The 23935-nt window shown below is 31.0% G+C and overlaps 1 protein-coding gene and 1 long non-coding RNA gene across 12 annotated transcripts in view; one reads left to right on the top strand and one right to left on the bottom strand.

Moving 5' to 3' along the window:
* The window catches only part of LOC145241309 (uncharacterized), a 189874-nt gene extending 179490 nt beyond the window's left edge, over positions 1–10384 (bottom strand). Inside the window, exons 1-2 of the long non-coding RNA XR_013862537.1 lie at positions 10257–10384; positions 8279–8556 (exon numbers count right to left, since the gene is read on the bottom strand). This is a non-coding gene — a long non-coding RNA (uncharacterized LOC145241309). The remainder of the gene's footprint in view (positions 1–8278; positions 8557–10256) is intronic.
* LOC145241306 (voltage-dependent L-type calcium channel subunit beta-1-like) overlaps positions 1–23935 on the top strand; it is a 375341-nt gene that overhangs the window by 179135 nt on the left and 172271 nt on the right. For 2 of the 11 annotated variants that reach the window (XM_080104119.1, XM_080104109.1), the window contains exon 1: positions 10449–10983. The exons of 8 other annotated variants lie outside the window; for them this stretch is intronic. In XM_080104119.1, coding sequence (XP_079960245.1) covers positions 10933–10983 — 51 coding nt within the window. In that variant the 5' untranslated portion in view covers positions 10449–10932. Of the gene's footprint in view, positions 1–10440; positions 10984–23935 lie in introns of those variants that run through there. One more of the 11 variants, XM_080104116.1, reaches the window with a different exon arrangement.

The raw sequence follows: 23935 nt of genomic DNA, 5'->3' as shown, positions 1-23935 counted from the left end.
AAAAATAAAAGTAAGAGGAGGGCTGAAATTGATTTAATGAAAACCAGTGTAAAAACTAGTTTAATCGATTGTCTTATAGGATGATGATCAAGAATACATGTTAGCAATCAAATATCATTTGTATTTCTCTAAAAGCATTATTCATGGTGAATTCACAATAGATGATGATAACCTATTTATAAATAAACCTTACAAGTATTAACATTCTTTTTTATATATTAATGAGTCACCACTTACCAAAGCCCAAAAGCCACTCAAGGATAACAGTTAATAAATGTCAATTTGATTGATGAACAATACTATAAGAGGATTGGAAATAATGGATGAAAAGAGTCGGATGTGATTACTTAAGAGGCTCAACAAGTATTTGTTGATATTGGACTTAAAGATGACTGTGTTATAGTCAGCAGAGAAGTAGCCTCATAATATTGGAAGGAAGTTCTTGGAAAGAAACTCTGTTTGTTAGTTGGTTTTAAGTGCACAAAATGAAGTTATTTGTTTCAAAGCCATGACAAAAAATGAACAAAATTTATTGCGTAATCATTAATTTTTGTAAAGTTTGATGACAAAATATTATTTGCTAACAGCTTGGAACTAAATTTGATATCGTTTTCTATTATTTGCATTTAGATCTTTTAATGGGGAATTTGAATATCTGCACTCTATGGCTAAATCACATTGATACATTGGTTTTTGTCAGATCACTGAAGCTAGTTAGTACTTAGATGGATGACCATTTGAGAATACCATGTGCTGTAAACAAACAATCCACAGTTGTATAAATTTGATTTAAATCCTACCAAGAGTATAACTGATGACAGACTAGCATCTTGTCATGTAGGTGATTCAAGTCCTTCATTTTTCTTAACACTATAAAACTAGAATTCACTGGGCTTCAAATGGTCATTTACTTGTTAGCCTCATTATTAATTACTTTGATTAAGGAGAAATTAAGTTACCTCATTTTAACCATGTTTAACCATTCTTGTTCTCAGTCTGGCACTCACTTTTGGAAAGTTGAGGTATTTTCTCGCACAGCATCTTTGACCATACCAGTTTATATACGCTGCTCGTGTGTGAGATTTGCTGAGATGCCAAGCCAGTCTCTATTCCATCAATGAAGACCAACAACTTTCTACTGAGAGGTTTTGCTGAGATTCTCCTTGATTTTCAGGTTTTCTGCTGCCCACGAACATGTTTGCAACAATTTGGTTGTAGAGGCAGGAGAATGTCTTAGATGAATTCTTGGACTTAATGACGAACAGCATGACCAGTTCAGAAGAGAATGATCACAGATTCAGTTGTTGATGCAGGCTGATTACTGACATTCTATTGATGTGCTGGCAGTGCAGGATGCTACGGAAAGAGTTGTTGTCAAAGAGTTGGAGCTTCAGTTAATCAGCAGTTCACATTGGCCAGTTTTCAGAGTATTGTCTGGACAGCAGATAATTCTAGAAATTTCACCAAAAAACTACACTAGATATAGATTAAAAACAGAATTTAATGAAAGTATTTAATAATTGAATAATCTTGGTTTGTAAGTTTTTCTGAAGCATGGCAAATATATAATGATGGATAAAGCTTTTGTTATGTAAGTGTACAGTGTCTCTATTTTTATGAAGGAAATTCTGATTTACACATGGTACAAATGTTGCTGCTTTGCCTCTGTAGAAAAATGTTGAAAATGTACAAATTAGTGAAAATATAACATATAAGCTTGCCAAGATGATTCATTGATAAAACATTTGATTGAAAACCTTTTAAATTTGAAATCTTTTTTGTATAACTAAAATTGCAAAATCTTTTATAACAGAATCATGTCATAAATATTCATAATTTAGTAAAATACAGTTTCTGGTCAAGTAGTAAAAGAAACTGATTATAATCGAGCAACTTGTATGGAAGACAATAATTGAAATAATATTTTGTTTTATTATTTTTAGTTTATATAGAAGAATGGCTTTGTAATCTCTATATATATAAAAGACAAAACGGCTGCGTGCGTTTTTGTATGTCCAGTAAAGGCTTTTTTCACCGGGTTTCCAGGGAGGGGGGGGTACTATTCTTTAGAACCTTCTATATGATCCCTAGATTATAATATCTACAATTTGCGAAGGGGCATTGTATCTAGATTTATTTTGACCAACTTTTATAAAATTCACGCTATTCCAGCCTCTCATATGTTTGTTGGTCTTTTTCATATAAATAAAGCGAAACTCATCAAAGCAAAGCCGTCAGCGACCTTTTGTGCTGGGACATCTTCAAAGCAATTGGGTTTGATCAATGTGAGGAAAACCCTTCATATTAGACAATTGCTATTCATTTGACAGTTCCCCTTTTTTCAGGGGAGCTTGGTTTCCCCAACATTGTGAGGAAACAAATTAATGAAACGGCGGAAAGCTGAACTGGCTTTCAGCCAACGTTCATTTCTGCACCTTTGTGAACTCATTCACTTAGCAAGTCAACTCTTTGATTGACATTGTTAAATTTGAATGCTTTTCACTTCCTATGTCTTCGTAGCTTAGTGGTAAGATGTCATGTTTTTTTTCACTTTCTTTTCTGCCTTCCCGTCACGGGTTCAAGCCTGCCTAGCTACTAACACTTTTTTTTCTTTTACACCTCCAAACACCCGGTCAACGCCAGGTACCCCTGCTAGTCTAATATATAAAAGGCAAAATGTGTGTGTATTTGTATGTCTCGCAAAAACTTTTCACACACGAGACGGATCCAGAAGAGATTGGTATCGTTTTCAAGCTCGACTCTTCAGACTACAAATATCAAAAAATTGGCAAAAAACATTTGTTCCTTCACTTTCAACTGGGCAGTTTTGTAAAAGGAGGGGTCGCTGTTGTCATTTTAGCAAGTCATCATCACCGTTGGATTGACTTTGCTTAATTTCAACGCTCGTGATTTCTGGTTGCGCGATGGAGACATTGGCTAAGATGTCATGTTTTTTGGGGGTTTTTTCCTCTTCATGTTACCTGCCTGCCAACTACCATTTATTTATTTTTTTAAACCTCTTTCCACCCGGGCTGCCTACTGTTGTTTTGATCCCTTCTCTACTACCTCTTCCCCCCCCCACAGGGTTCCTTACTACCCCGCCTACACACACCCGGGCAACGCCGGACACCCCTGCTAGTCTAATATATTACTGCACTAATTTTATCAATGTTTTTAAAGTCTTTAAAAATTACATTACAAAATCGTATTGTAATAAATTACTTCATTTTAAATGATAAGAAAAACACATTTAAAGTGTGAAAAATTAAATTCAGTGGCTACACTGACAATTTTATTATTCATTGCAATTAAAGCAATTATGTATTAATAATTAAATAGAATTCAAATTTGAAAAAAGATGATTATTTAGTAATGAAAAAAATTTAAAAAGGTACAATATACATCTTATTTTTCCAAATGATGTATATTGACAGTGAATTGTGAAACTGAGAGGGTTGTTGATTCCTTGAAAATTAAAATTAAATTTGGATCATGGCAGATGGTGAGTAGTAGACGAGGTGCAAATCCTATTTGTTTATTGCACTACTGTACATCCATAGATCCTCAAGTTAATCGTTAGTAGAAATTACCCAACTTTTAAATTACCTTTTTTAGAATGGCTCAGTTTCTCATTTTTTTTTTTAATTTTAAAAAATTTTTTAAGATTATAAAAAGTAATTCCTACACGGATGATTACACGTTCATGCAGAAAACGAAAATATTATAAAATTGTGTTGTAAAATTTCTCATCCAACAAAGAAAGCCTGTCATGTAAATGTGAGTACATATCTAGTGAAGCAAAGGTGATGAGACTTACTCCTGTTTATTGTATTCGGCAGGAAGTTGGACCAAAATGTGGCTAAGATAAGGCTATTCCTTTCTCTCTTTTTTTTACAAGGGAATCACCATTTATCAAAGCTTGAAAGCCACCCGAGGATGTGGTCAGTGAGACAACAGTATAATGATATGTGGTGCTGGAAATTCGGTAGAATTTTTTTATTTAAGGGAACAACTCGACAAGAACTTTTTCACATTGGATTTGAAAATTACCATGTTGTAGTTAGCTGAAAAAGAAACCCACACTACAGAGTTCCACAAGTGGGCAATTCTAACAAAGAAACTTTGTTCATGGAATTTGTGTTTAGATTTAGACATAGATTGGGGAAATTGTTGACACTGGTTGTAGCTAGATGAGTGCTTCTTGTGAACATAGGCTTAAAAAGTTATACTGCTCTCTTTCTCCCGTCCCTTTCTCTCAAAACAATCCATGTAAAAATGTAAAAAAAAAAAGAAAGTCTCAAAAATGCTGGTTTGCTGGTTATATTATTATTTGTAAAAGAATTCTGAATTGTCACAACTTACATAGGAGAACCAATTTTTTTTAGATTACAGAATCCTCAATCTGAAATGGAATCGGATTTTATATAACTTTGATGAATAAATAACAAATTAACTTTTGGATTCTGTTTTTCTTTCCAAACTTTTTAAATTACTTCACTACTGATGATTAAAAATTTGAATAAATGTAAAACTGTGACAAAACATATCAACAGAATATAGTTTTCTTCAAAGATGTTTTTACGAATAGTTGTCCGATTTTTCTTTCAAGACATTAAAAAAAGGTTTTACAGTGAAAATAAAGTCACTGATGTTCTAAAAAAACAAAAATTGGCAGTTTTTTTTTTAAAAAACAAAAACAAACTTATTAACCAAATTAAGTCAAGGCTCAAACCATTGTTAAAGTGAACATGAGAGAAAAGACAAATAATATTGATGTAGAAACCGGAAGTGAATGACACGAACATCAACATAATTTGTTATTGAAGAATATTCGTGGGGGGGGGCGTTAGAAAAAAAATCTTGATTTTCTTTAATATTTTATTGCACTTTTCGCATGAAATACAATTTAAAAAAAAAAAAAAAAGAATACCTCGAAGTAAAAACGGAATTTACTAAAAGTCAAAACAAAATCAAGGAAAACTTTGTACCTTTATTATGGATATTCATATGGAAATCTTATGGGTATTTCTTCCAAGTGATGAAAGCAGTAAAAACTCATTGCTTGTTGATAAGTCATTTTTGACTAAAAATTTAATAATATAAGAGGAAAGTAGAAAATGGATGTTGAGTATACTTTCAACAGCCTCATAATTCTTGTTTCTCTTATTTTGCCCTTTAGTTCATGCATTCTATGAACAATGTTTCTGACAAAGGAGGAAGAATTGCTGTTTCTATCCATATAACACTTATTATTGGCTAGTTTTTGAACTTTTAGCTCCTTACATCAAGCGGCATCGTGCCTTGTCTGAAGCAATTTCCTTAAAAAAAACAAGAAAAGATTTTGTATTGAATAAGAAACTGTGACTTGACATGAGGAGACATTCACCTCGAATGAGTTTAGCCGACTTCTCTCATAGAAAACACAGCATCCTGAATAAACACAGACCATGCACAACGGTTTGCAGCAGCCAAAATAGTGATAGGCAGTCAGTCCCAGGACTAACAGCAAACACTATACCTGTGAACCAGAACTAAGTTTAACATCAGCCTTCATGGTGTGTACCCACATCTTTTGCTGGCCTGATAAGCATCTTTGCTAATCTTGGAGTGGTTTTGGAGCTATTGTTTCATCGCTGTGTTGCGACGTGCAGCATGGCTAAACCAACAAAGTCTCCATTTTAAAAGTGCTTGGTTAAAGGATGAGGGTATCCTGCATCACGTCCCGATTCAGATATTGAGACAGAATGATGCCAGCGGACTGGTAGAATACAGGGGAAGCAATATAGATTAAATATTACCAACTTTTTCAGATCTGTTGCTTTCATCAGTCAGGTCTTTCAGCCATAAAAAAGGGATCATCCAAATAAGTGCCTGATAAATCTGGACTTTCGTGCCTATTGTGATCTCAACCACAGACAGGGTTGTAGGCAACTGGAAGCATGTTGGGCATAAGAACCAATAGAATAATGAAGAATACTGATTGATTTACTCGTATAACTTATGTTATTGATGCACTTGACTAATGTGTATGCCAAAGTTTCACCACCTGCTTTAGAACAAAACTCACTGACTTATTGTTTTTCACTAGATTTTTTTAAAGTTCAGAAGCTACAGCCAACCGAACATCATAGTTATACTAATCATTTATGCGATTCACATCGAATGATTGTATAATACTTGACATTTGTTTATTTTGAAGAGAAAACATTTCTCTTTTCTTATTGGAAATGAATAAAAATATTTGATAAATACTCACTAATATTTTTACTTAAATAAGAATGTTTTATAGTTATATTTCTTATGTTTATTTATTTTAGACAAATTAACTATTTTAGATCTATTTGAAAATGTAAGAATATCTCTACACCAAATTCCTTCAAGTAGGTTAACAAGGCAAAATGTTTTTATTAGATTTGTGGTGTTGTGGGTAAAGGATTCACCTTCAGTTCCAAAATTTAATGCCACCTTTCAAGGTTCGAATCTTACACTAGACAATTGTATTTTTTCTATAATGTTCCAGTTATTTCCTAGCTGATATCATAAACCTGAATAATTTTTTTAATGAAATATTTATTAAAAATATTTAATAGATGTTAACTTTTGATCTTGGCTATAGAATTCAAGAAAAGTTTAGAAATCTGACATAGATGGGTACTTCAGCTAATTTTCCAATAAAACAATATAAACTGCACAATTTGTTTGAAAACAGTTTCAAAAATACAAAGTATACTTCACTCTGTTGTTGCAGCCAAAAAAGGCCTTTTGAATCTCAATCACATTTAGAAATGATGAGATATTTCTAACTGACAAGTTTCTTTGCAAAACCATTACCAATGTAATTTGAAGCAGTTAGATCTACTTTCAAAATCCTATCACAAGACCCCAGAGGAAACTATTAGGTAAATGTCTTATTGTCATTACACGAAAAGCTCAGACTTTATTTAGTAAGTGTTTATACAGTTTAAGTTCATTAATTAGGCATCAGATATTACTAAGAAAGTTAATTCAAACACATTAATAAAAGAAATATGATGATATTGTTGATATTTATGAAAAAGAGCCAAATGTTTTCATGACATTTTTTAAACCGTTTCTCTTTATTGTTTGACATTTTTTAAAAGAAAAATAGATAATTTTGTTGTTTTTATTAATACACATTACTGTTGATTGCACATTTGACATTATCTGAAGTTACTGAGTTAAAATAACTGTTTTGACCATATCTCAAACACTGGTTATGGGCTGTTTTATAGTTTAATTTAGTTTGTCTCTTTAAGAGAAAACCAACTTTTTTATTATTCAATGCTGAATTACAATATCTATTATATAAATGATTCATAGCATACAATTAATTGATTAAAAGTTGCTATTTTAGCCAAAGCCATGTGAAATTTGTGGGTTTATACTTTTCCCAATAGTGTTAGTGCATAAATGACCACAATAAATCCAATTAGATTAGAACTTGTGATTAAAAAAAAAAAAATACAATGTTTTATATCAAACCTATGTTAAATTTTTATTTGTCAACCAAGGAAAGAGTCTATCAAGTATGTGTCCAAAGTGTGATGATGTATGGAAATGAAACCTGGCCAGTGAGGTTTAAGGAGAAAAGAAATGATATTAGAATGCTACAATGGATGTGTAATGTGAGTCTTAAAGGTTTAGATCTGATGATCTTAGAAGAAGTAATTTAGATAGTATAGAGAGATGTGTGCAGAACAGGAGACTTCGATGGTTTGGTCACAGTGAATGAATTGACAATAAGGTAGCAGGGGAAAGTCAAAGGAAATATGAAAATAACTGATAAAATGAAATTTGAGAGAAAGAGGGATAAATAAAGACTTGGTTAAATATAAATTAATTTTAAAGTCAATTTGTAAAAGCCATTTAACATATGCCTGTATGTAAAACTGACATTATACTGGTGGTCATCATGAATAAATAAGTAAAAGGTTAGAGTAAGCTGTTAAGTTTCATTTAGTTTGTCATTTTGTAAAAAAGATTTCAAACAAAATAAATTATAAACATTCATAAGAATGACAAATGAACTGGTAAAATTTATTCCAATTAAAACTTTCTCTTCATTTTATTGGATCCCTGTTTTGAGGTTAATGATATCATAAATATGAAATGTACAGCTTTGTTTTGGCATATTCTTGTAAACCATTCACTGAATGAATTTAGCAAAGAATGAAATTTATTACCAAAATAGTAACAGGAACTTGCGATGAAGCAAGCAGACAACAGAAGATATTGTGCTGTGAAAGAAACAACTTACCTTGTAGGCTTGTATGTAATCATGTTTATTGACTGTTTTCATTTGTGAAGTATTTCATTTCAGTTTCCAGATAATGTTGAGTCACTAGGGAAGAATATGCACTGTTTCGAGGCCTTCCTCTCTTAGTTATTTCACTCGTAAGTTGTTTATAATTGTGTTTATTGGCTGTTTTCACTTGTGGGTATTTCATTTCGATCTTCAGATAATGTTGAGTCATCAGGGTAGAATACACGTCATTTCAAATCCTTCCTCTCAACAGCTTTTCCGCATGTTTGATTCTGGTGATGCAAAAGAATAGGCGACTCAATCAGCAACTCAGATAAAAAAATTATTTTATTTTTCTTAAAAAAATTAAAGGAATCAATAAATATTTCATAAAGTAGGACATTTTTTATAATATTAAAAACAGATTCAAAGCAATTAAACAATAACATTTTAGTTATTATTTTACAAAAAAAAGTGCAATGCAAATTTTTTTTTATCTGACACTGTTTTCTGCCGACTTCATGTCGCCTCTTCCTCTGCATCACCTTAATACTTTGCTAAATCTATGCAGACCTAAAAAAAATTACAAATCCAAATTCATAATCTGAAGAGTTAAAAAAAAAAAAGTTTAAAATTAGCTGAAATCATTGCACTCAAACTAAATGTTTCAGATATTAGAAGTTCAATTTGTTTCATTAGTTATTCAAAATATTACAATAATATTTTGAGAACATATGCAATCAGAATTACATCCTGCAGTCAATATTAAGGACTTCAAACTATTTATAATTTTATCACTGAAAAAGTTTATTCTTATTTTTAAATAACTTTACTTCTCATTAATAATATTGTACACCAGAATCCTCCGTCCTGGTTCTCAGTTGAGTAGTGGAGGATGTGAAGGAATCTGTTACTCATGTACAACATCGTCACTAGAAATTTAAATCTATCTTTTGAAGAGTTATTCATCCAAGTGCCAAGTCGCAGACTCCACAGTCACCCACAGAAGATATACCATCTCAACAGAAGATAGGCGTAATTCCTTGTGCGTGTCTCTACTCCATGGAACAACCTGCAAGATGAGGCTATAGTAAAGTCTACCATATCCAGGTGTACAGTATACACAGCTTCCATACAGACTATACATGGTTGCTTTCAAGTTCAATATTAAATTCTTGTTGAGCCGACAATTAAAGTAACCGTGTCCTTTTTGTCGATAATGTTCAAGCTTCTCATAGTATAGTTCAGCATCTTACTGACAATTTCATTAATCACTATCTTTGACTTTTAGCCTTCATTAGTGATCCATTAGTATAAAAACAAAAATTTATAGTTTATATCGATTAAATATCTTGTAACTGTCTTTTTAAATGGTGTGTTGTACTTTGCTCTTTGCCAATGAATTTAATAACAAATTTCAGCAATTTAAAAAAAAAATTAATTGGACAATTCCAGGTGTCCTAAGTTCAGTCTCATTAGTTTTATAATAGATTTGTCGCTGCTTCTAACTCATGGTGTAATTATTTCATACATCTTATCCAACACTGTGTGATGACACCAGTTCTTAACAAAAAGGGTGACTTGCATCATGAAATGTTGATAATCTGGTATATTGAAATCATTTTGGAGTTTTGATAGAACTGTCTACGATTATGTTTTCATCGTCCAATTAACTATGTCCAAACAAACATAATAAATATTTTGTAAAACAAAACAACGAAAATGCGTTCTTAGTGTGTTATAAATACTTTGAGTCATGCGTGTATCTTCCTATTATTATTATTATTATTATGAATATGCATACTTCATTAGGATTGTAATTGTATGTAACTAAAAATAAGTTAAAAAAATAAGTTAGTAGAATATTAAGACACTGTTCTCTGTAATGAAGCACCAATTTTTAAACACATGTCTATAAAATGAAACGATGAAAAAAATGTATAAAGATGAATTTTAAAAGTGAAATAAGTTAATAAAAACCGTAGAACTAAACTTTATGCTTGCTGAGAGGAAATATTCTTTAGGGAATACAAAAATGAATGCCACTTCTGCTACTATGGCAGCGGAGGGAGAGAGAAAGTTTGGTAAATCAGATCTTGTTACGCTTTGCTAACATTCCTGTCTGTACAATCTCTCTCTCTCTCTCTCTCTCTCTCTCTCTCTCTCTCTCTCTCTCTCTCTCTCTCTCTCCACTTTTCGTACAACTCCCTGCATCTTCATCTTTGACTTTCTCTTTCTCCATCCAGAAATAATCTTTCTGCTAATCGCAGCTACAACCATGAACTGATTACAGGTTATTTTTAAGGATTAGGTGTTTTAATATTTGTTTTACTCCTTGAATTGTTTCAAAGACAAGTTTAAAGATTCAAAATCCTCAAAAGTAATACTTGTTACTTTTCTTTTGAAAGCTAAAAAACTTTTCAAACTTTTTGCAAACTCTTTACCGTAGCAGTGGATCTACCTATATCTGCTTCTACATCAACACACACTCAAGCAATATGGCCTGTGATTACCATATAAGTAACAATACGAAAAACACTTTCAAAAAATAATTGTGTACTCATTATAGCAATCTTTTATACGTTTAAGTAATTTCGACTTAGTCTTTGAGATAAAACAAGTTTATTACGATTTGGGATTACCTATTGTCTTGATTAAAAGTATCCATCATGGTTAAAAAGGCCAAAAGACCCAATACACTTCCATCACCTGCAAGTACCGTAAGTTTGTTTGCTTTTTTTTTTTTTTTTTTTTTTTCATTGCGTTATTTTATCGACAGTTAAATTACAGTCACAATTAATAACCAAAACATTCCAGAGTTTTTTTTAGTTTTGATGTTTTGCTTTTCAAACTTTAGATACGAGTATTCAGCTCCATGTATTATGTAATGAAATAGTTTATCCATTTGGAAAAGTTCGCTTGTACTTAACTGAGATGTGAAACGTTTTATTAAAAAATGGAAATATATGCTTTGTATATTCTAAATGGATTTGTGTTTTTTTTTTTTAATTTCTTATTTATTTTTATTTCATTTTTTTTTACATTGCATTTGTTGACATCAAAATTTAGTTCCCTAAAAATAAGGATTGCTTACTAAACTTATGCAACAGAAATTCCTTGCCAAAATCTGTTGAATTTTTTATACCAACTTGTATATATGAACGAAGAAAAAAAAATTACTTACATACTCATATTATTTTGAAAATTTGCTCAAATTTCATCATATTAAATTTCTTTATTTCCCTTAACACAAGTGCCTATATACATATATATAGGGCGAGTCACGGGAAACAGGTGTTTTTAGAATCTAAATATTCCATAATGACATAGTTTAGTAAATGTTTTTATGTACATTATAAAATTTTTGTTGAAATATTTGCAAAGTTTAGCTTTCCTTAAAAACATCCGTTTCTCGTGATTCACCCTGTATATTATAATTGTGATTTGGCTAAAATGGATAGCTGATAATTTTCTGTTGTTTCAACTAATTTTTTTTAATAGGTTTTGACGACAGCTGAATCAATTGTTAATTTTTTTTATATAAGAACTAGTTGAAGTACCTATATATGTCAGATTTTCTCAAATTTTGTTCTCCATAGGAAAATTTAAATTGTAATAAAAACAAAAAATATTTGTATTATTTGAACTACTATTCTCATCTTGAGTTTTATTTTCGCATTTTGGTTGATGAATCCTCCAACATTCTTCAGCTGTATCTTGTTGAACTCTGAAATCTGTCTGTCAAACTCTGAAATCTATGCAGAATTTTGAATCGACCCCAGAATAAACATAATTTTAATTTATTTCTTATCACTAAATAACATTTATTGATAAAGTTTTTGTTGAATTTTCATTTAAAATATTTTTTTAAAGCGATTTTACTTACAGACTGGGACATAGTATTTATCAGCAAGTTATGTTGAGAATTTGTACAAAGATTTTCCTTATCAAATGAACCATAAAATACGTTTTCAAATTTTACTATGAAAGATCAAGTATTTGCTAATTAGAATCATCTCTCTTACTCTTGATACAGGATCCAGTTTCGAGATTGAAAATAATTCCATGTTACAGAGGGGGATCTATTAGTCCAAATAGTTTTTGCTATAAACAATCGTCAAAGTTGATGTGAAAAGTTAAATACATTCAGTCTTTTATGTGGATGACTGCATTTGTTCCCAGTTTGTGAGTTGAGCTTCCTAGTAAGGGAATAAACGGTTGTTACTTAGCATAAGGCATAACTTTTCAAAAAGGAATTAAGGACTCCCTACAATTGGTAATATAAAAAGTAAAAGAAAAATATATAAACATTATAATCTCCATTACTTTTAGAGCAAAATACCCAACTGTTGATCAGTTTGAAGTAAACAGTCTGTCAGGTTTCTAATCTCAGCATGAAAGCACTTGTGATATCTAGCCACAATGAAGAACTGTTGTTTGTGCATGACTACTTATTAATGAATAAAAAGATGCAGTTAGTGAACCTTGGGTTACTTTTCAGTAATCTTTTAATTGTCATTTCCTTCCAATTTTGATAATATAAGCAATGTTTCTGACAAAGGAGGAAAAATTGTTGTTTTCTGTGAGTGGTATGTGGAGATTTTCAACCATCTTCTAATATTCATCATCAATTTATTAATCTCATTAACACTTATCCTTGAGTGACTTTTAGCCTTTAAGAAATCAGTTCGAAATTTTATTACATTTAGTCACACTGATAAGTCGTAGGAGATGATGAAACACATACTTGTGGATAGGTTGTTTATTTTTTTTAGGAATGGAAAACTTTAAATTAAAATCAATCACAGAAAAATATTTTTATGATATAAAAATGTGTTTTATTTCAAAGATTAATTTTTGTCATTTATGATTTAAATACAATTTCACGCATATGACCGTTCAGTTTACACATATATGGCGTAATCTAGAGGTCCAATTTTTACAGCTCTATGCATTAAATTAGGCTGTATTTCAACAATAATGCGTCATATTGTCATCCAAGTAGTCTATTGTGTCTGGTTTATCAGCATAGACATGAAACTTTATGTATTTTCAAAGAAAATAATCTTATGGGGTTAAATCACACAAACGATGTGACCAGTTGACCAGTTCATTTTGGGAAATTATTTGTTCATCAAATGTCTCTTTCAGTAAAATGATCATAACATGTGCTGTGTGGCATGTGCCTCTGTCCAGCTGAAATTACATGATGAATTGCCAAACAAAGCTGAACTTAAAATAACCGATAGTTGCCAAATCTGCAATTACAGAAAGAAGAGTTGTCAATTTAAATTTCGCTGCCTCTGAAAAGACACACACACACACACACACACACACACACACACACACACACACACACACACACACACACACACACATATATACTATTTTAAATATTTAACTACTGTGACTTATTTTACTGTTGATTCCTAGCGTAGACTTTCTGTTTGTAGTTGATTTGTTTCTCTTGTATTCTTCAGTAATTCAATAGATACATTCTGTTTCAAGTTTGGCACTCCTACAGCATTTTTTGTAGATTCAAATGTTGGAGAGTTCATTCTTTACTACCAATATTCATTCTAATTTTACACTTACTAATACTCTGCTCTATAATAAAGTCCAATGTGTATATATTTTTGTATATAAATACATATATATATATATATTTTATATATATACATAAATGGACTTCACTCTCATTATGCAAGTAAAAAATGTGCTGGATGAATTCATTTCAAGTATTTAGGGGAAGGAACAAAACAAACTCCCAGCATGTGTCATCCATCATCCCTAGAATGATCAGATGGTTTTTGTTATGACAGATGAACTTATTCTAGTGTAAACACTGGCGAAACATAATTTTTTTTTTTTTTCTCATTGTTTAACTGAGTCAGAACATATACGGATTGTGAACAAAAAAAAATCACTCATTTGTTTTTTATTAACAATTTCTTAATCTCTATCTCAACCCACCTAACAATTATGAGAACATTATCAAACAATACTTTATATCCATCATAACATTTGACAGATATTTTCATAACTTATGTGGAGATAATTTCTTTTCTATTATAGTATTATTTGATAATTATTTTTTTATACTACTTTTTAAAAATTATAATAAAATAATTATTTTTCTACAAAAATTTTATGTATTTAGACTACTATTCTCATCTTGATTGTTATATTTACAATGTTTTTCACCAATATAAGCTCTAAGTGTAAATTTTTGTACTTGAGAACCTTTTAGTCAAACCCTGGAAATCTTTGTTGAACTTAGGAATCTGTAATTGTGAAATTTTAAACTGAACTCTTTAATCCACAAAGATAAATTGTTCTCATTTTGTCAGCCATGACAAAGTAGAAGTGTTAATTTTTGTTATTCTTAGTTACAATCATCTGTATCGTAAAGATTGAACCTTCACTTCCCAGAAGACTGCCACTTAGAACTGATTGTTAACAAATGCTTTTAATCATAAGGTCATGTGTCCATGGGAATAATAATAAAAAAAAAAAAACTTGCATGACAAAATATCAGCATATTATTAAAAAAAATATTCCATATTTAAAAACAAAAAAAATTGATTTCTTTTAATACTGTTTTAAAATGCAAAAAACATTTATCTGGTTCACTTCAACTTGTTCAGCAGCCATTGCGCAAAGACAGCATGCATTCTGCTATTTCATCTGTCACAAGTGAAATAAAAATAGAAAAAGTATATAGAAGTTAGAAATAATTGTAAGAGTGAAATAGCTGCAGCCAAGAAAAGGCATATCGGAGTAATCAGGAAGCATATCGAATTGCTTAAAATAGGATTTCATGATTTCTGGAAAATATATAATTGTGTGGTGAGTAATGAACTATGAGCAATTCCTCCACTATCCAACAATCACGAGATCGTTTACATGGATGGCAACTGAGAAAGCTGACCTGGTTGCCCGTAGGTTTGTTTTCAACTCCATCTTAGCCCCCTTAAATCACTCCCTCCTAAATTACCTTTTGTGGACAGAAGTCAGACTCGCAGATCAGAAAATCACCCCTTTTCATGTCTGTGATATTGTAAAAATCTAGATGCTTCCAAGGTCAGATCTCATCTCTGCTATACTACTTAAGATATGTTCTGCTGAGCTAGCCCCTGTCTTCTCCAAACTCTTCAACAAATGCTTAGCAGAGTTATCAGCTGGAAAATTGCCTCCATTTTACTAGTATTCAAGAATTCTGGTGCGAATACTTCTTCCCCTTCTTTGCTAAAATCTTTAAGTCATTAATCAATGAAACACTAGTTCATCATCTTGTAAATACTAAGCTTCTTTTTAACCAACAGTATGGATTTAGGCAAACACGTTCTACTGCAGATATTTTAACCATCATCTCTGAACATATATACCATGCATTCGATAAGTCAGGAGAAGCTAGAGCTGTAGTCCTTGATATGTTCAAAGCTTTTGATAAGGCCTGGCATGAAGGGCGTCTCATGAAAATTAAATCCTATGGTATTTCTGGATGAATGCTTAACATAATCAGTTCCTTCTTACCAAGAGAAAAATCCAGGTTGTCCTTGATGGCTGTACATATAAATAACATGATATTAATGCAGGTGTGCCTTAAGGGGCAATCCTTGAACTTTCCTAGTATTCATAAATGACCTCCCTGGTAAGATTGTCTGAGATGGGTATACTTGCTAATGACACCACACTCTATAATACACATAATAGACATGAGGAAAAAAACAAATGTACGCATATCCAAGGTAATGGCAGAAACCCTAGAAAACTGTAATAGAATGGGGCCGTAAATGGTTGATAAAATTTAATGCTACTAAAACTAAGCTTCTTTCTTACAGAAGAACTTCTCAACCAACGATTGCCATGATAAATAACACCTACCGGAGAACCCATCTTTCAAACTCCTTTGCATAACATTCACAGGCAACATGAATTGGAAATACATTGAGAACATTGCCAAGGCTGCTGCAAAGATGAGCTTTCTCTACTGTGCTAGAAAATTACCCACATCAGAGAGCATCCTATATCTTTACAAAGCCACAATTCATCTATGCATGAAGTATTGTTGCTACATCTGGGCTAGTGCATTCACCACTGCTCTCTCATTCTTAGACAGAGTCCAAAAAAAGAGTCTCAAATCTAATAAGTCCTGCACTATCAACCAAGTTCCAACCTCTGTCCCATCACTACAGTGTCGCATCCCTGTGTCTGTTTTATAAATACATTAATGAAATGTCCTTTGAACTCGTAGCACTTGTGCCTCCCTCAACGTACATACTCTCAACTAACCCAATAAGCAGCAAAATCCCATTTCTTCACTGGTGGGGTCTCTAGATGTCTGAAAGCTTTCTACTCTAATAGTTTCTTTCCTGCAGACTGCTAGACTTTGGAATTCCCTCCCTATTTTCTGCTTTCTTAACTGTACTAAACTACAATGTAATGTAAACAGGCATCTCGCTGCTCGACTCCCCAGAGTCACCTGTTAGATATGATCCCAAATAGTAGCCCCCTATGTTTTAAGTGCTTGTTTGGGGTGGAAAAAACCTTGTGGTGTTAGTCATTCAAATCAAAACAAAGCTTTCCTTTTATTTGATATTTTAAGAACTAACTTTTATATTAAAATGTTTCTCTTATTTAACTGAGTCAAAACATATACGTAGGCACCGCCAAAAATGGCCGCAAAATCAAGTTGTTGTTGTTTTTTAAAACGAAATTACATTTATTAAAATCCATTATTTCTGAGTAACTTTTTTTTTCCAGAAAGATAAAACCCTGAATTTTATCATATAGAAAAAAGAATAATGTAAAACTTTTTCTACTATTTTTAATTCAATTTTAAATGTTAAATTTTCCCAAAAAGTTAACAATTGACATTTTTTGTCTTGCACAAAAAACGTACTTAAATATTTAAAAAAAAAAGGTTTTTGAAATAATTAATTAATTTATTTATTGTCTAACTAAGATTTAGGATGATTTTCTAAGAGAATACGCAAAAATATTATAATATAAGTACCTGAATTTCAAATAATTCCACTTATTCATATAGGTAACCAGATATTTCGCGTTGACGTAGAGTTCAGATCGACTCTGTTTACGTTTTCGTTTGATAAAAAGCAAACTATGGAAGACCAAACAGGCCAAAAAAAACTTATTTTTCAGTGACGAAAATTTCAATGTATTATTAAGCTGAGGCTGGCCAGTACCAGATGGGTGACCATTTGTATGCGTTTGGTTTTTAATGTGTATGTGCGTGGGGGCCAGGCTCCCCAAAATGGGGGGGGGGCAATTTAAAGCAGAATAAAAAAAAATTATTTCAGCGCGTTTGGTCCACCGTAGTCGAAAGGCGGCAAACGTTTTCAAACGGGATCGAAAAAAATGATGCTATTTTTAACACAAAGGGCACAATATTTATCGAATTTTTTTTTTGGTATCGATTATTCAAAGCATGCCCTGTTTAATAATGGTCATGCATTATTCGGCTCTCTAAAAAAACATTGTTAATTTATTTATCAAAAATTTTAAAATAGCTTTTTCGTATAAATATTAAAAAATTTTTTTTTTGTTTTGCTTAACTTAAATTAATTATTTTACTTAACATATTCACCGAATTTCACACTTCAAAACTCAAAAGCGAGATAATTAAACACAATCGAAGTTCTGATATTCAGACGTCAAAATAAGGTATGCAAACAATTTTTTTTTTTTTTTTAATCTATAATTCTGTCCCTTACAACAACACAATATGTTGATTTCAGTTTCAGATGATTATTTTAAGCATATTTGTTCCCACTTCAAAACAAGGGGGGGTTTTGTAAGCAAAAAAATATATATATATAAATATCGTTTATGAAAAATAAGTACACTGTTATAAAGTTCATTCTTCTCCTAATAATCGCTGAAAATTTCGTATTGATCGGATAATTACCTGATTTTTGGTAGATTTTTAAAAAGACGGTCCGTCAAAAAGTACTGACCTGCCCCCCCCCCCCAGTTTTGGCGGTGCCTACATATACGGATTTGAATGATTCAATCGATTTCACTTAATAAATTTACTATAGTTCGTTTTTTTTCCATAAAATATCTAATTGCAGTTATCTCCCCTTTTCTATATCAATTTATGTACTTCCCCAAACTCTATCAGAAGAGTTGATATTTTTACTGATTTAAAATATTTTATAGGGATTGAGTGGACAAAAATAGTTTCCAAATATTTCTACTTTTTTTCTAATGTGGTCTTATTCCTCTAGGACATTTTGTTGCTAGATTTTGCCTCACCAAACATATACTTCTAGTCAAAATATATAATGTAAATGATTAAAAGGAAAGGATATAATTCACTTAGTTGTTCAATTAATCTTTAAATAAAAAGTGAAAAAAAAAATAAACACTGACTTAGGATCAATGCATGGAATCAGTTAATTCTAGATATGAAACATTTTCATAACTTTAGTTACAGTGTTTGGTTTGTCTGTTTAATATATACTAGGTTGGTGCAAAAATAATGTTTTTTGACGTTCAACTATGTATAAAAACGATGTTATTTTTGCATCAACTTTATATATATATTAGGTTATTTAATGCCAAAACACAATTCAGCTACTGTAAACGATTCATAGGATGCAATTACTTGAACACAAGTTTCTATGTTATCTATAACTGAAGCAGTTTACCAGTTCGTACAGTTCACAATAATATTACTGCATAAATGGCTTCAATAGATCTTAAAATTAGAATTTGGCATGGCTGATTACATAGTCAGCAATTGTATTCATTAGGCTAATAACACATATTCTTTTGTTGTAAGTTTTGTATATCACTAAAATTAATGTTTATTTACACAAATAAAATATGCATTTGTGTTATAATTTCACTTGAATTTTTTAGTAAACAAAACTTTTCTTTAAAAAATGTTTTTTCTTTATATTGTAATAAAAATAAATAAAAAATATTTCTTTTTAACCACTGAATGTTTTATTCGAACGTAAACCATTATAAATTAATTTTTATCACTAAATAGATGACATCTATATATAAATGTGTGTGTTATTTTGTGTGTCACACTTAGATCTTTTTTCTTCCAATTGACTGTTGTTCAATTGTTATGACTTTCCATTTCTTCTAATAAATAATTTTACCAAGAATTCTTCGTAAGTTTTGGCTTTGATTATAGCTGAAGGTACTCAAGTTATATGTATAACCATGTAATTTTTCTTCATAAGTTTTGGTTTCGGTTACGATTCAAGCTGATGCACTCAAGTCATATGGATATATTTTTTTATTCTTGGAATCACAATTTATATATAAAAATCAATAGAAAATTGACTGTATAATAATATATTAAAATCTGCATAAATTAAAATATCATATTTAAGCGTACTTTACGACCGGTCTATGCCGGGTGTCCCTACTATCTTAGTTAAATACTTTTGCAGTTTTAACAAAAGAGCTACAATGATATCAGGTCATCTCCATTTATGCTGAACATCCACAGAAGGCCAGCATCAGTTCGCTGTGGAATTTCCACAGGTCCTGCTAATTAAAGTTTGTGTGAAATTAAACGCACACAAAAAAGATTTTTTTTTTACTTATACTGCAGACTGAAAAACTATATATCAGAAACAGATGTGACATGTATATTTAAGTTTTTCTGTTTTTTTTTTTTTGTTTTTTTTAGATCTATCCATTATGAAATTGGGTCATAAAGTTAATTTGAAAATTTTAATATAAAAAAAATCAATATTTGCTAAATAAACACGAAAAAAAAAAATATTTCTTGTGTAGAATTAAAGAACGAGAATTATCTCTGATTGGTTCGAAATCTAATAAAATCTAGTGAAAATTGATCAATGCCAAAACGATGTCAAGGTGTGATTTATATTTTTTAATTCATATAGGCTTATGGTCTGCATTGGATGGGGGAGGGGGGATAATGAACAGATACACAAAAATTTTCCCTTTTGTCTAAGTATATACATATAACGATTGTATGGTTGTAGTTTTCTACATGTGAATCCATTAAAACTCCTGTGTTTATCAAAAAGTGCTCAATGGACAAACAAAGCATGATTATCTTTGTTTGACCCCAAAGAAAACATTGCCACTGATTTATATGGGAGAAACCTGGGTGGTGGGTTGGTCAGCAACTGTTTATTCTTCTCTCTCTCTCTCTCTCTCTCTCTCTCTCTCTCTCTCTCTCTCTCTCTCTCTCTCTCTCTCTCTCTCATGTATAAAAACTAATGTAAAACATATATAAGTGTTTATATATTTTTTTACTTTTTAATTGAGTTTGTTTAAAAACAAACCTCCTTCAGTGTATAAACCTCCTTCAGTGTATAAACAATTATCCTGATGATTTCCTTTGGAAATTAAACACAAAAGCCTCTACGTAGCTTGCTTGCCTTAAGTATATATTTATAATACTGTGTGTGTGTGTGTGTGTGTGTGTGTGTGTGTGTGTGTGTGCGTGTGCGTGTTATGAATTTGATATTAAAATGTATTGCATGTAATCTTAGATGTTTCTTTTACATTTCCATCAAAAAGGTTATCGTTTACATTTCCCAAGTGCACAACAAGTATATATTGCTCGCGCATGTGCGTGTACACATGTTTTACTAATTGCGTGTGTATAATGACAGCATTTAGTGAAAATGTTGTCGCGTGATAATAATCAAAAGTTCTATTAATATCATTATGTGAAATGCTCTGTGCTAATTTTGATGTCAAATCTTCGCCAATCTGCCTGTTCTAAATGTTAAAGGCAAATGTAAGAGTCAGAAGCTTCTCAATATTTGCATATGTGCGAATTTGTGCCACGTTTTATCACCATCATATAACGCCGAAAACACCGGTTCTCATCCGATCACCAAAGTTAAGCAACAACATAGAACATCATTATTATTTAGATGGGTGATCGCTTGAGAATACCAAATGTTATAAGCATCTTCATTCTATCTGATATATTCCAACATATAAAAAAGACATGAAACTGAATGTTGTTATGATGATGGTGATAGTGATGCTGAAAACTGAAGCAGTACAAGTTATATAAAAGGAATCAGCTGTTGTTGGAAACCTCATGTTTTGTGTGTTGACATGTGCATCGCTATACTTTGTGCTTGAAAGCAGATCAAATAAATATGCAACATCATCTAATTTGAGAATTTTTGCTGACACAGTTTGAATTTGACCAATCAAAAATTGAAAGTCTACTGGATCTTGTTGTATATCTTTTCCACTTTCGATTCTACAAATGAAGTTAAATTCAAAGCTAATATTTATACAATGTTATTTCGCAACATCCACATATTTACTGTGAAGAAGTTATTAAAATACATGATCAAATACAATCTATTATAATATATAATTTTAATAATTATAGATAAAATTTTCCAAAAACGATCATGAAAAAAATGAGTTATTTTAATTGCAAAGTTTGTCATTAATTGCATAAAAATTTTCTTCTGCAAATTTAGCCTTCATCATGCAATAAGAGAGAACTTCTTGCCGATTTTCTGACAAAACTTTATATAAAAATCCAAAATTTAAAAAAAATGCGTACACACACATTTGCTAGTCAACAAAACAAATTGATTTTATTTTGATGCTTCATAAACCTTTCAACAAGTTTATATTTATTAAATATCTAAACACTCATCACATTTCAGACCACAAGATGATGAAAGATAAATAAAACTGAGTTTTTCTTGGCCAAAGTATGACTTACAATTGAAAGTTTTTCAACTATGTTCAAGTGACCACATTTCTAATCTCAAATCAGTAATTGATTCAGAAAATATATACAAAAACATAAGCAACTGATCTAGTATGTCTAGAATGAATGGTGGAAGGATGCAGAAAATTGGGTAAACTACTATAATATTGAACAAGAATAAATTCAAGGGAGAACTCAGATAATTTTGGTCTAAAACTACTCATGAAGTCAATTTGTGTATTATTACTGTTTAATATAATTGATCAAGCTTAAAATAATTAGCTAATTAAAATTAAAACCCAAATGAATTGTGACATTTTATTTTTTATGTCTAGGAAAGATGAATTTTTTTATACAGTGGATGTTTAATATAAGTCTTAAAGATAGGCTTAGTTCTGATGAACTTTCAGGAAGATTAAATCCAAACAATATGGGAGATATATGCAGAATAGGAGACTTTGAAAGAATGAATGAGAGTTCTTGGGTTAGTAGATGTAGAATAGTTGAGGTAGCAGGTTCTGTTCACAGAGGAAGACCAAGTTAAATAAAGGGGAAAGTGAAAAGAATAGACTTGAGAGAAAGTGGAATAAACATCCAGAGATAAGTTGTTTGGAAATCACTTTCTATAATACTACCAAGCTACAAATGTATTGCTATATCAATCGAGGTAACAGTATAGGTTCATTCTCATTTTTTGTAATCAATCCCAGTAGAAAATAGAAAATCGGGCAAAGAAAGTAAATTTAGCTTTTGTTTCTCCTCACATTTGCCTTATCCCACAGGATATTTATGCTGTTTTGAGGAGCCGATCTTATTACACTGCCATTTTTGGTTTTCGTGTGTGACTGTCACCATCTCTTGATTCCTTTTTAAATCTTTCAAAAAATAAAATAAAATTAAGTTTATACATTTGAAAAAGAAATTCAGTTTGTTGCATAAGTTAAGACTTTTTATTTATTTATTGAAATGAACTTGTGACCTAAACCAAGTATCAAAGTCTGTTCAACATAAATTAGTCTCAGAAATCATTTTTTTCTCTTGATAATTAATAGAATTAGAAAATATTAATGACAAAGAAACATTTTAATATAAAATCTATGATAAAGATTTTACACTCTGTGTGAGATAAACATCTGGGTACTTAATGTTCTATTTTATTTCTCAAATGTTGAGTTAGTAAAGAAGCAACAAACATTAATTTTTCTCACTTCAATTGATTAGTAAACTTTGTTATAGCTTTCTTGTAGTCTTTTTCTTGTCATTAGGGAGCAGAATTCATGTGGTCTGGTGGAGTATCCAACTAAATGCTGTTTTGAGAATCAACATCACTAGGAGAAGATGCACTATTATTCCTTGTATGAGTCAGCGGTTGCCATGCCAGTAGGATCTTATTTGGGTTTCAAATGCTATGTTCTGTTTAATATTTGGTCAGGGTTTACTTGTTGAGTAAAGTTTCCTAATGTCAGGTTGTCCTGACATACCCCTGTACAGAGAAACTGAAGATACTCGAAGGCGATATTGAGTAGGCATTCCAACTCTCATTTTAAAACTTAAATGTTAATGCTTAATGGAGACTTGCAAAAGGGAAGTAACTCTATCATGAGAATTATCTACCTTATTCAATAGTGGTCTAAGAAACTATTAGAACTAACAAGAAAAAGATTTTCACATAAATTACATTTTATCATATAGATTTATTTTTGCAATAAAATTAATTTTCCTTGAATAATCTCAACAGAAAATAAAATGAAAATATTTTTTAGTAAATATAAAACACTGTGCCTTGTTTGGGGGTGAAAATGTAAAATGTAATATTAAAAAAAAAAAAAAGAAAAAAATAAAGATATTAATATATGCAAATGATGAAGCCTGTTTTGGCATTTTTTTTTTTTCTTCACCCAGACTTAGAATATAGTATTTTATTAATATTTTGTAAAATTGATAAATTTTTGGTG

The sequence above is a fragment of the Euprymna scolopes genome, chromosome 20, assembly GCF_053919585.1.
Source record: "Euprymna scolopes isolate OS-2025 chromosome 20, ASM5391958v1, whole genome shotgun sequence".
Classification (NCBI taxonomy): Eukaryota; Metazoa; Mollusca; class Cephalopoda; order Sepiida; family Sepiolidae; genus Euprymna; species Euprymna scolopes.
This window is presented reverse-complemented; position numbering and strand designations above follow the sequence as displayed.